Source organism: Malania oleifera, chromosome 5 (genome assembly GCF_029873635.1).
Source record: "Malania oleifera isolate guangnan ecotype guangnan chromosome 5, ASM2987363v1, whole genome shotgun sequence".
Lineage (NCBI taxonomy): Eukaryota > Viridiplantae > Streptophyta > Magnoliopsida > Santalales > Ximeniaceae > Malania > Malania oleifera.
In genome coordinates, this window is record NC_080421.1 from 112,779,281 (window position 1) to 112,792,345 (window position 13,065).

Genomic DNA, 13,065 nt, shown 5'->3' on the forward strand with positions numbered 1-13,065 from the left:
ACACATCTCGGCACAAGGAAGGCCAAAAGTACCTTTTCAGCCTCTAAATTTAAAGTCTTATCCATGCCAAAATGACCTCCTAAACCTTCCCTATGCAATTCAGATATAAAGTATTCCCTTCACGAACTTGGGTAATGGATAGCTTAACATCCTTGAACACATATTCATCTTTCACCACAAATTCTGCATATACATCACAATTCCTAGCTGCAAACTTCTCAAGAGTTTCAGGAAAATAAAGGTACTGTTCGCATTGTTCCTTGATATGCTCCAACCCAAGAACACTAGTAGGCATAGCTTTTAGCAAATAAGCCCTTCTTCTTGATGCATCTGCCATCTTATTTTGCAAACCAGCCTTTTGTCTCAATGTTAAAGTGTACTCCTGCAAGAATGCCACCCATTTAGCATGCATCTGACTTGGCTTCTTTTGGGAATTGAGATATCTTAATGCCTCGTGGTCAGAATTCAGAATAAACTCTTTTAAAATTGGAATAAGATAATGCTGCCCCAATTTCAATGTTTGAAAACTAGCATAAGACTCCAGGTCATAGCCCACATCCAACCTTTGATGTATCACAATCAATTTCAAAGAAGCGTATCAAAATCTGGTAAGGTCCAAATTGGCGCTGGAGTCATCATCTTCTTTGTCTCCTCAATGCTCTGTTCTGCCTCTGAAGTCCAATTGAGCCTCCCTTACTTTTGAAAAAGGATGTAAACTAGCCTACTTTCCCTACTCTCTGCTGAAAAATTCTTTTTATGTAAGAGTGCAAGGGAGCTATCATTTTCTTGCCTCTTAACATCATCCTTCATTGGTTTCTGCACAAGCGCGTTCTTTCTGTTGCCATAATTCACAAAAATGAACATGTATTCTTGATACCATCTTGGATTGTGGCTCTGTTATTTTGGCATGGCCACCCAAGAAGATTATGATCTGCATTCCCAGGAGCCTCATCACAATAAATTGACTCCTTAAAGGAACCTATTGTGAAACTAACACGGCATCTCGAAGAGATGATTACCTCATTTCCTTTGTGGAACCAGAAAATTTGATATCTGTGGATGTCTTTCGATTTTCTATCCTGCTTGTGTACCATCTTTCTGTTTTCATCGAAATTGAAATTTAAGACCTTGATTTTAATTAGGTCATGGGTGCAGTGACATTAATATCTCATTTAAAAATCTTTTTAATAAATTGAATTAGACCACCTTCTAATTCTCCTAATGAAAGTTCCATTTTCCATAGCAACACCTATTAGTATATCATAGCAATTCAAATTAACTTGAATGCATGGGAGCACATTTCTTTATGATACGATGTGATAGATCCCACTATCAATTGATAACCCAAATTAAATCAATAGGTGTTCATAAACATCTAGTGCATCCATATGTCCAACTATAATGAGTATGACTCCTTAAATGAGGTCGGGAATTCCTTCCTAATCATCAAAAACCTTGCCCAAGCACTTCACAATCAATGAAGAATAGGCTGAGGACGTGATGAAATCTGCTATTTCTTGCAAGGAGGGTCCAAATACAATGATTTGGGAACCTTCAACAGATGGGAAATTTACCACGGCAAGTGCTTGGGAAATTATAGGGGAGCGTAAAGAGGAATTCTTAGTTTCAAAATGGATCTGGCATCCTATGTTGCCAAAAAGGGTGTCAATTTGTATGTGGAAGTCTTGGTTCGCTTGTCTTCCGGTTGATACTTGTATTCAAGAAGTAGGTGTTCATATGGCCTCTCGGTGTGATTGTTGTTCAAATTCCAAGATTGAATCTCTAGACCATGTGTTTTGCACGGGATCTTTTGCTCAGGAGGTATGGAAACAAGCAGTAGTGGTGTTGGGTGTTAGTTGTATGACAACGAATACATGAAAAGTCAGAGTTAATTTCTGGTTTAGTTGTGCAAGACAGTCCTCACAGTTAGGCATTTTGGTAGGTCTCATACCTAGTCTGATCATTTGGAGACTTTGGACTCGTCGATGTAGAGCCAGGATGGAATCAATTCATGATTCGGTGAGAACTGTGTGGCTTGATATTAAATATTGGCTGAGATCCATTTCGGACAAGTTAACTAAATGTGCACCTGCTTCTTGCACGTATATTGCAGTCCTTTGTGCTTTGGATATTCAAGTAAAAAATGTGAGGGCTTATCTTTCTCGTGTAATCAGATGGTGTAAACCTGGGATAGGTTGGGCTAAGTTGAACGTGGATGGAAGCTGTAGTGGTAACCTAGGTAATTGTGGTGGTGGAGGCATGATAAGAGATGAAAGAAGATTATTTAAAGTAGCTTTTCCTCATTACTGGGTTATGAAACCAATAATATAGCTGAATTGAAAGCGATTATTATAGGGATTAATCTGTGCAAAGATCTCAGATTTGATCAAGTGGAGATTGCCTGTGACTCTGCGTTGTTGGTTTAGTGGATTAGTTCTGGGAAGTGTTCGGCTTTGAACTTATGGGAATTGTGGGAAGAGCTTGTGTAAGCATTGAGAGGCATACATTACAAAGTGGAACATGTTTACAGGGAGGCGAATCAAAGTGCGGATTTCTTTGCCAAGCAGGGTGAATCTGGTATATCTCGATCATATAGTTGCCAGGATGAGCTTCCACAGCAACTCAGGGGAATGATTTGATTGGATTTGTTGGGATTTCCTTCGTTGCGCTCGTGATGCTTTGTGTTGGTGTTTGTGAAGGTTATAGTGGTTGGTTTATTCCTCGAGATCTTCCAGAGTTTTGTTTGTTTTCCACTTATAGTTGTTTAGTTCTTATTTACTTGTTTGGGTATTGGTCATTGATTTATTGGTTTTGAATAAGTTGGTTAAGTCAGTTTTGATTCTTGGGGTTTGATTTTGTTTTCCCCAAGTCTCAAGGTTGGAATCATGGTATTCCTTTGCTATAAGTGAGGGGTTTTCTAATAAAGATAGGAGGTGCCGCCCTCTTTTTCCCAAAAAAAAAAAAAAAAAAAAAAAATTCCCTTCCTTCATCGAAAGTGGTCTATCTTATTTTATGATCTCATTGGCCTTCATACATATTTAAGTTCCATGGTGATAATGCGAGCACATTTCATGGTCAAAGTTTAGAAGCTCAAAGACAAGACAACTACTTTGCCTCAAGTCAAGGAATAGTTCACACGACTATAACTGAGATGTAGGAGAACTCTATTAGGATATTCTCAACATGGTCATGCTCAGTGTAATTCTTCTCTAACAAGCACTGTTCTGTCTTAATGTCTCTACACAAATTACTTAAAGACTGCTCAACCTATAGGGCAAAACTAGTCTGTCTGGACTGTCAATGCCCAATTGGCACTGCTATTGTTAGAAACATGTATGAATTAAGGCTTGAGAAAGTCTTATGTTCAGAACCTCCTTAAGTACCTATCTTCTCACTTAGGTTCTATAGACTTATTCATGTTATAGGAATACTATTTGTATAGCATGAGTAATTAACTGGCACTTATTTACTGTAATATGGGGAAACACAGAAGCGTCCTAGCCAACTGATTGACTTTTAGGGCATACAACAAATGGCCCCAAACTGTGCAAATAATTTTTTTTTTTTTTTTTTTAAATAATGTCGATCCTGCCACATGGATAGGAACCTACCCGGAAGGTTTTTGAGTACTGCTTTTAGCTTGGTTTTTTATGATAAAGGAGAACATTCTTGAAGAAATACAAGGAAATGAAGATCTTTCTAAGAAAAACTTCTGAACAAATTATAAGCTCTTCAATCACATTGAATACTAGTAAATCAAACTTCCTTTAAGAAATCATGCACACAATTTCACAGAAAAACAAGAAAGTTATTCTCCATAAAAGCAGCTGTGGAGGCAGAAAAATGCCCCTTGAAATTCATGCATCCCTCTTCAATTAAACACAGCAAGCAATAGCAAAAATTTCTGTACACAACCTTGTACGTCCCCTTTCTTCTTCCCAAAACCTCAAAAGTAATAAACAAGAAAGGCTTCATAGTCTTTATGTAGCATGTCTTTAGAGTTTTACGACTGTTAAGTGTGTTGTTGCTAGGTTAATCTCTATAATCTTCTTCAGAGCATTCCCACTGTTAAATGTGTTGTTGTGCATTGAGTTACAGAACTTACGTGAAGCCATTGCTACATATCGCAATAGTATTCTGCGCCAACCGGATGAAATGAAAAGAGAGGCATTGCTTTCTTTTTTTGTGGAGTACTTGGAAAGATATTACTTTCTTATATGCTTTGCCGTATATATTCATACAGAGAGAGCAGCGCTCCATCCGAGTTCCTCTGGTCATTGCAGTTTTGCGGACTGGATGAGAGCTAGACCAGAGTTGTATAGCATAATTCGCAGGTACAGTGTTTAGTTTCAAATTTTTTAATGCAGCTGAATGATCAGGAATACATAATAGGATGTTTCTAAGTTTATATTGTAACATTTCCTTTTATTGGTGTTAGTAATATGACTCCTTTAAGCATGGCTGGTAGTTGCTTTTATGTTTGTGAGCATGATGAACACAGTGGCAGCTGTCATGATCAATCTAGCAACCATTCACAACTGGTAAACTGTTGCCAATGCAAGCTTTGTTGTTTTGTGACTTGGGATTTTAGCATTTTACCATTCATGAACCTTGCATGTCAGCTCGTAGTTCATTTTACAGTGATATTCCTTGCATAAAATGGAATCTTCGCTTTTGATAGACTCAACTATCTACCATTTTCTGAAATAATTATGTAGGTCAGTGATTGATTGGCTTGAGAACAATAAGTTCAATTGTGCTATGAATGCCTGTCAGTTATGTATTTAGCTTTCTTTACAGCGGTTGTTGTCCCATGTCCACGTGTCATTGTTTTAGTTCTTGTTGGCCATGTAGTATGTTTTGTAGCATAGATGTTTGACCTTGTCTATGCTACCTGTGCTTGTATATCTCTTTATTTAACCTTCAGTTGGTCACAAAATGAGTTGAAATATCATAATAATTTCATCTTACAGAAAAGGAAATGCAAAACAGCTGGATAAAAAGACATACACTGCTTCTTAGACACAGGATGATTACATAAAGTGAGTGAGCTTGAAAGTGTTTGCACCTTGGAATGAGATGAAACAAGAGGAGCCGAAGAGAAATAGGAGAAAATAACCAGGTGGCTTTTTAATTGGAAAAGATGACCGGTTAATTGTTCTAGATGCCTCTTGAAAGCCAATGAAACAAATAAAATGAAATTCACCACTCAAATCAACCATTATGTTTTAGAAAATTGGGTGTAGAAAACAGAGCTAGAATTGTTTAAATCAGCCAGATATACGAAGCGTGAGACAGACCTGTTGATAGCGACAAGAATCATCTTCCTTCAAATGATATACAAAAGGTAGTGCTTTTATTAAAAGTCAATGCCGGAACCTTTACAAGCTTGTACCTCACACTTGGAAGCATCACTCACAAAAAGATTTCCCAAAATACCAACGGAAAGTAAACATTTGTGTGCTCACCATATAGATGATCTGGTGCAGAATGCCTTTCTAAGAATGAGGAATATGCAAGATATGTATGATATTGGAATCAGCAGCTCCACACATGGCCCTACTTTTCTTCTCCTAGACGACACTGGATGAAGAGAACTCTACGTCTAATCCTAGGGCAGGAAATTGCCTAATTGACAATAGACTAAGAAGCAATTGTGGATGAAGAGAGACGAATAGAGCAGACAATTGCAACATGCATTGTAGAGACACATGGGGAACTGGTTGTTGCATTCTTTGGAGAGAGAATGTTTTTTTTTTTTGAGAATACCTAAAACACTACTTTCTTTCATTTTAATGATGCAGGAGAAGAAGTGAAAGGGTTAGCTACTTTGTGCTTTTGGGTCATAATAATTTTGAATATCCATGGGAATAAAGGATAACCATGAAGGGATTCCCATGGAATAAAGGAATAAGGATAGCTACTTGTCGAATATTCTTTTTGTGGTTAAAAATAGACAAAATCATACCTTTGGCAGATTGTTTATTTTTTTCATTTTAAGAAAAAGACAAGAAGAAATATATTAGCTCAAGGGGATGGAAATAAACTTGGAGAACCGAAACACCAAACCAGAATTAACAGAAAGAAAAAACAGAGTTGGCAGAAGAAACAGATATAGTCAAACTGAAAGTTTAATTGTGATACCATACCCTTTAGGCCACAGAAAATTCAAACGACTTTGATAAATTAGCATGACTTGCTTTGTTTTGCATTAAACAAGTTCATACTGGCCATGCTATTCATTAATTGAGCCGTGTTAACTGATATTAAGGATTCCATATGACTTATTAGTGGTAGTAGGGGCTTAGATGAAAGAAAATTATGAGCGATATGCTAAAACACAAGTAACATAAGAGTTGGGGCAGAGAGAATAAAAAAAATAAGATGGGGCATGCTGAAACCAGGTGTGACACCTGGCAGCACTACAAAGCAGCAGCAGCCACCTGACAGCTTTAAAAACGAGCAGACGACAACTAGCACACAGATGGCAGCACTGCAGGACCCTTATTGCCTCCAGCTGCTGCAGTCCTGCCATATTTCCAGCCTAGAAAAAGACATTTGGCAGCAAGTAGCTGCTGTCTTGACCATTCCAGCTATTCAGAGCAGCCTGAACACAAAAAAATACCACAAACTCCAGCTGTAAACCCTATTTCTAGATAGAGAGAGCTGCAGAAAATTAATGAAATTCAGAAAAGATCAGGAGAAAATACTGGAAATTAAGAGGATACTTAAATGAAGTTTGAAAAAGCTGAAATTAAAGTAGGCGTTCTTAATTTTCATTTATTCACCTAGGGATTTTGGGTGTTCCAAGGATATAAGGGTAGAAACTTGCATAGAGTTGAATTCTAATAAAAGAGATTTATGCTTGTTATTTCAAAGTACTTGATGTGGCTACATATATGTTTTCTTGGGTTATCATAGCTGCATATCTTGTTTGGTTGGGATTTTTTCATATGGTAGATATTCATCTTGTTAGGGTGATTGTTTACTTGCTATGGCCAAGTGCAATGGTATTGAGCCCAAATCCAGTGAGGTATTGTCCACTTTGGCTCACTAGTCTCACGGGTTTGTCCCATAAAAGGTGCCTTACATAGTTAGAGCCCAAACCATCTTAATAAATCCAAGATCTACCTAGTATACATCCGATGTGAGACCATGATAGGCTTTCCTATTCGATCTTTGACGTCCTCGTTAGTGTGATCTCCCTAGTACACATCCGATGTGGGATTGTGACAGGCTCTCCCGTTCGATCTTTGACATCCTCGTCAAAATGGCTTGCACCTTTGTGTAGGATCCACTCACACGATAATACCCTAGGGTGGATCCATTCATATGTAGTACCCCTAGGATGGATCTGATACCAAATGTAGCGGTCTTGGGCCACAGTCTAGTGAGGCATGGTCCGCTTTGCCATTGGCCTCACGAGTTTGTGCAATAAAAGGCGCCTCACATAGTTGCAGGCCAAACCATCCTTATAAGCCCAAGATCTCCCTAGTACACATCAGATGTGGGATTGTGACAGGCTTTTTTGTCCAATCTCTGACGTCTTTGGAAAAGTGAGATCTCCTTAGTACACATTTGATGTGGGACGGTTACAAGCGCTCCCGCCCCATCTCTGAGGTGCTTGTCAAAGGGGGTTACACTTCTGTGTAGGATCAACTCATATGATAGTACCCCTAGGGTGCATCCACTCACATGATAGTATCTTGAAGGTGGCACTGATACCAAATGTAGCGGTCTTGGGCCTAACTCCGGTGTCCGTTTTGGCCCACTGACCTCAAAAATTTGTCCTATAAAAAGTGTCTTACATAGTTGGAGCCCAAAGCATCCTTATAAGCCCAAGATCTCCCTAGTACATATCCAATGTGGGACTGTGGTCCATGACACAGCTTGTGTATGCATATGTTGAATTTTTTGTTTGGTGAAATAGCTGGCACCATTTGTTGTTGTGGCTGTGATGTTGTGGAACTTGAGCAAGTAGTGATTGTCTCTCCCTTGGGTGAAAGGCCCTAAACCTAAGGAGAGAATTTCTGTGTTAAGTGGTGGTTGGCCGAGCTGGAATTTGGCACTTATTTGTGATAAAATGTGCATTTGGTTGGGACAACACTACTATGTTGGAAAAAAATGTGTAATGAATGCTATTTAGATGTTTTGCGATGGTAATGTTAGATGAACATATTGCTTAGAATAGAGAGTGTTATGCATATTGCTTCGAATAAAGAGTGTGTTCATGCGCCTTATGATTATGCATGCATTTAAGAAATCATGTGTTAAAGTATTGAAATCCTTATTTGAGTAAGGGGAAATCAAGAATATCTACTGAGCTTGTGGTTGCTCACCCTAGTCCTTAATAAGTTCAGGTTCGAACTGAAGGAGGGCTTCACTTGTTAAGTTCTCCAAGAGACTGCCTTTTTGACATGCATTACAAGTTGACAAGAAGGCAATAACATTATCAAGCATGTGCCTGGTTGGCAGTATTGTATGTAGACTAGGAAGTGTGAAAAGCGTTGTAAGTAAAGTACAATCAAAGGTTACGAGTTGGTCACTGAATGTAAAACATTTTTATTTGCTTTATGAAATATAAATATGTATCTTCTGTTTTCAACAAATGTTCACTCTTAATTGATTTTAACTTGTTTTCAAATGACAGTTTTGTAAAACAAGTTCTTGCTTAGGCCTAGTGACTCCATTGGACTTTAGATGAAGTCATGGTTGGTGACGTACTAAAGTTAGGGATGTGACAGAGTGGTATCAGAGCTTTGGTTGCATTGGGCCTTAAAGAAAGAGAGGCAAGATAATATTAATTTGAGTAGCATGTGGGTGGGCCCTTTAACTTGCATGTGGTTAGGTTGTTTATAGATTAAGTAAATGAAGGCATAAGTAATTGCATTGTGCCTTACTTAAAGAGAGGGAAGATAATATTAATTTGAGTAGCACGTGGGTGGGTCTTTTGACTTGCATGTGGTTAGGTCGTTCATAGATTATGTTAAGTAGATTTAGGCATAAGTAATAAATACGGCTAGCTGTGTTGCTATGTTAATGACTACATGTCCATGGTAATGTTCATCGTAGCATGAAAATAGTTGATATTTTTCTTTTTCATCAAGGATAATGAGACGAAGGGGTGGTCCAACTCCTTCAACCCCCCTCCCCTAGAACAGGGTGTAAATTCGGAGCAGAATGTTCCTGGAGAATCTGAGGGTTTAGCAAGAATTTACGCAGCCTTACGGAGTATTAATCAATCTATAGCTACGATCACTCAAAATAATCAGCTGAGTCAACAAAATAACTATGAAAGTTAGCTGAATCAACAACCAATGGTGGAATCAAGTGCTACAAGGGACAATTGCTGAAAAATGAATGAATATGCTGAAGGAGTTTATGAAATTAAATCCGCCTAGCTTTGTAAGGAATTGAGAACCTTTGTAGTCAGAGAATTGGCTGCGGAAGGTCAGGCAACTTTTTGATATGCTTTGAATGTCAGTTGAGTATAAAGTCATCATTTCTAGTTGTCTATTTGAAGGTGGGGCTGACTATTAGTGGGAATCTGTGAAATGGGTAAAAGATGTTGAGGCTATTTATCTGGGCTGACTTTGAAACAATTTTCAATGAGAAACATTTCCAAAAGGCATTCCAGGAAGCCAAATTATAGGAATTTATGCAGTTGACTTGAAGGAACTTTTCTGTTGGCCAATATGAAAGCAAATTTGCTAAATTATCACAATTCGGACCGGACCTAGTCAGTACTGAGGAATTGAAGGTTTGAAAATTTGAAAGGGGGTTGAGACATACTATTAGGTCTGAACTTGTGGCTGTAGGGATTGAGAATTTTGGAGAAATAGTAGAAAGGGCTGCCTTGGTAGAGCAAGACATTGAAGACACTTAAAAAATTTATGACTAGAAGAAGAGGTCTTCATTTAGCCAATCTGGTTCACCTGGAAAGAAGCCAAAGTTCTCTCTAGCACCACAACAAAGTGCTCAAAACAGTGGCTCCTTGTGTAAGGTTATGAAGTGTTATGGCTGTGGACACGAGGGGCATATAAGAAGGAAGTGTCCTACCTCTCAACAACCGCCAGCAACTCAATTCTCTCGTCTTCGACCGTATCAACCATGTCTTTCCCTAGGTTCAAGTTTTCCTTGATCTCAAGTGCAACCAACCCAGCTGAATGCTCCTGCAAATCCATCTAAGGTTGTAGCTTCATATTAGTGGAAGGAGAAAGAATTAGAGAATAAGGGTCAAGGAAGATTTTATGCCATTGCACCATCCCAACATGGGCATCATGGAGAGCAACCAAGTGAGGAGGCAAGTAATGCTGCGGTGGAAGGTATGATTCTTTTACACAAGATTTGTGCAAGGTTTTTATTTGATTCTAGTTCTAACTACTACTACTTTGCTGTATCCTTTCCTAATTTGTTGTGTTTAGAATCTGAACATTTGAGTAGTGTCCTATGTGTTGCTTCTCCTGTGGGGAAAACTATAAATCTGAACAAAATATGCCGAAATCGCATTTTACATATTGATGAACATGACTTCCCAGCTGACTTGTTAATCTATGGATTGTGACATAATCCTTGGAATGGAGTCGTTATTCATTTATCATGCACTTTGTTGATTGTTTCCAAAAGAAAGTAGTACTCAGAGATCCAAATGGAGTGATAGTTTCTTTCCATGGAGACCATACTAAGAAGCTCTTATGTTTGATATTTGGGTTGATTGTGAAAGGATGGAATTTTGGCAAATGTCTGGGGCTTGTAGCAACGAAAGAAAGTACACAAGTTAATGAAACCCAAACTTCTTTACCCATAGTTGATGAATTTTTTGGTATTTTTATAGATGCTTTATCATAACTGCCTTCAAAATGAGAAATCGAGTTTACTGTTGATTTGGTTCTAGAAATGGAACTTATATCGACTACTCCATATTGATTGGCTTCAACTAAACAGAGAGAACTTGAGGTGCAACTGCAAGATCTCTTCGGCAAGGGATTTATTCAACCTACCATATCATGATCAGGTGAATCTATATTATTTGCTAAGAAACATAATGGGTCCTTGAGGCTATGCATTGATTATAGGAATTTGAATTGGGCTACTATCAAGAATTGGTATCCACTTCCAAGAATTGATGAACTATTTGATCAATTGGAAGGATCCCAATATTTTTAGAACATTGACTTGTGATAAGGTTATCATCAACTAAGAATTTGAGAATCAGACATCCCAAAGACGGCATTCCGTACAGGGTATGGTCATTATAAGTTTCTTGTATTACCACTTGGGTTACCAATGCACCTGCCATCTTCTTGGATATGATGAATCAAGTTTTTCAACCATACCTGGATCAATTTTATTATTGTTTTTATCAATAATATTTTGATATATTTGAAGACTCAAGAAGAGCATGAACAATAATCGTGATTGGCTTTACAAACATTATGCGAGCAGTAGTTATATGCTAAACGGGAGAAATGTGAGTTTTGGACAGCTAGTATGAAATTTTTGGGTTATGTCATAACCAAAGATGAGTTATTTGTTGATCCTTCTAAAGTTGAGGCTATATTGGGTTGGGAAACCCCTAAAAATGTGGCCAAAATTTGCAATTTACTATGCTTGGTAGGGTATTATCGTAGGTTTGTGCAGAATTTTTCCAGAATAGCTGTGCTGTTGACCGAGTTTACAAAAGGAAGGGAAGAAATTTGTGTGAAGTGAAGAATGTGAAATAGCGTTTCAGGAATTAAAACATCGATTGACAACTCCAATACTTTTTTTGGAGTGAAGAATGTGAAATAGTGTTTCAAGAATTAAAATATTGATTGACAACTTCATACTATTCCAAATAACGAGGATCGCTATGTAGTCTATACAGATGCTTCCTTGAATGGACTTTGATGTGTGTTGATGCAAAAAGAAAAGGTGGTATGGATCACAACAATTAAAGCCACTCAAGTGCAATTATCCAACCTTTGACTTGGAATCGGCTACTATTGTGTTTGCATTAAATTTATGGCGTTTATACTTGTACAGAAGCAAATTTAAGTGTATTCAAACCATAAAAGCCTTAAATACCTCTTTACTCAAAAGGAATTGAACTTAGTGCAAAGGCGGTAGTTGGAATATTTGGGAGATTATCACTTTGAACTCCATTATCATTCAAGCAAGACAATGCTGTGGCAGATGCACTAAGCTGTAAGTCCCAACATACATAGGAAAACTTGAAAATTTGAGGATGGAAAATGTTGGAGACAATAGCTTCTTTTAGTTTGAAGACAAACTTTGAAGGAGATAAGGTTTACATATATAACTAACCATAGAACCAATTTTATTGGAGCAAATTATGAGAGGGCAAGTGTAGGACTCTCAATATCAGAAATATGGAGGGGTATAGAAGATGGTACACACTTTAAAGGGTGGACAAAATCTTCTGATGGAGAACTTTGTTATTTGGGTAGGCTTTGTATTTCTCATGACTTGAAAATGGAAGTCTTGCAGGAAGCACATTGTTCTAGATACTTTATCTGTCCCAGCAGCACTAAAATGTATAGAGATCTGAAGAGGCGGTTTTGGTGGACAGGTGTGGAGAAGGATGTGAAAGAATTTGTGACAAATTGTCTAACTTATCAACAAGTGAAAGTTGAACATCAAAAGCCTACGGGTTAAGCATTGCTAGGAGCACAATGGAAGTGGGATGAGGTAGCAATGGATTTTGTTTTAGGGTTGCCATGGACTACACTTGGTCATGATACTGCGTGTGTTATTGTGGATAGATTGACTGTCAACTCACTTTTTACTGATCAAGATTTTAGATTCAAGGCTAAGTCATTTGTATATAAAGGAAATTGTACGACTACATGGGATTCTGTTATCTATCATCTCAGATAGAGATCCAAGATTTAGTGCTCAATTTTGGCAAAGTTTCCAAAAGGCTATGGGCACACAATTAAAATTCAGCACTGCCTATCATCCTCAAACAGATGGCCAATTCGAAAGGCTAATTGAAATCCTATAGGATATGTTAAGGTCTTGCATACGAGACTTCAAAGGGAGTTGGAGTGAGCATCTACCCCT

At 38.0% G+C, this 13,065-nt stretch overlaps 1 protein-coding gene across 5 annotated transcripts in view; it reads left to right on the plus strand.

The window, feature by feature from the left end:
• The window catches only part of LOC131156522 (uncharacterized), a 138,813-nt gene that overhangs the window by 66,055 nt on the left and 59,693 nt on the right, over nucleotides 1-13,065 (plus strand). For 3 of the 5 annotated variants that reach the window (XM_058110280.1, XM_058110281.1, XM_058110279.1), the window contains one exon: nucleotides 4,099-4,334. The exons of 1 other annotated variant lie outside the window; for it this stretch is intronic. In XM_058110280.1, the coding sequence (XP_057966263.1) occupies nucleotides 4,099-4,334 (236 nt within the window). The remainder of the gene's footprint in view (nucleotides 1-4,098; nucleotides 4,335-13,065) is intronic. One more of the 5 variants, XM_058110282.1, reaches the window with a different exon arrangement.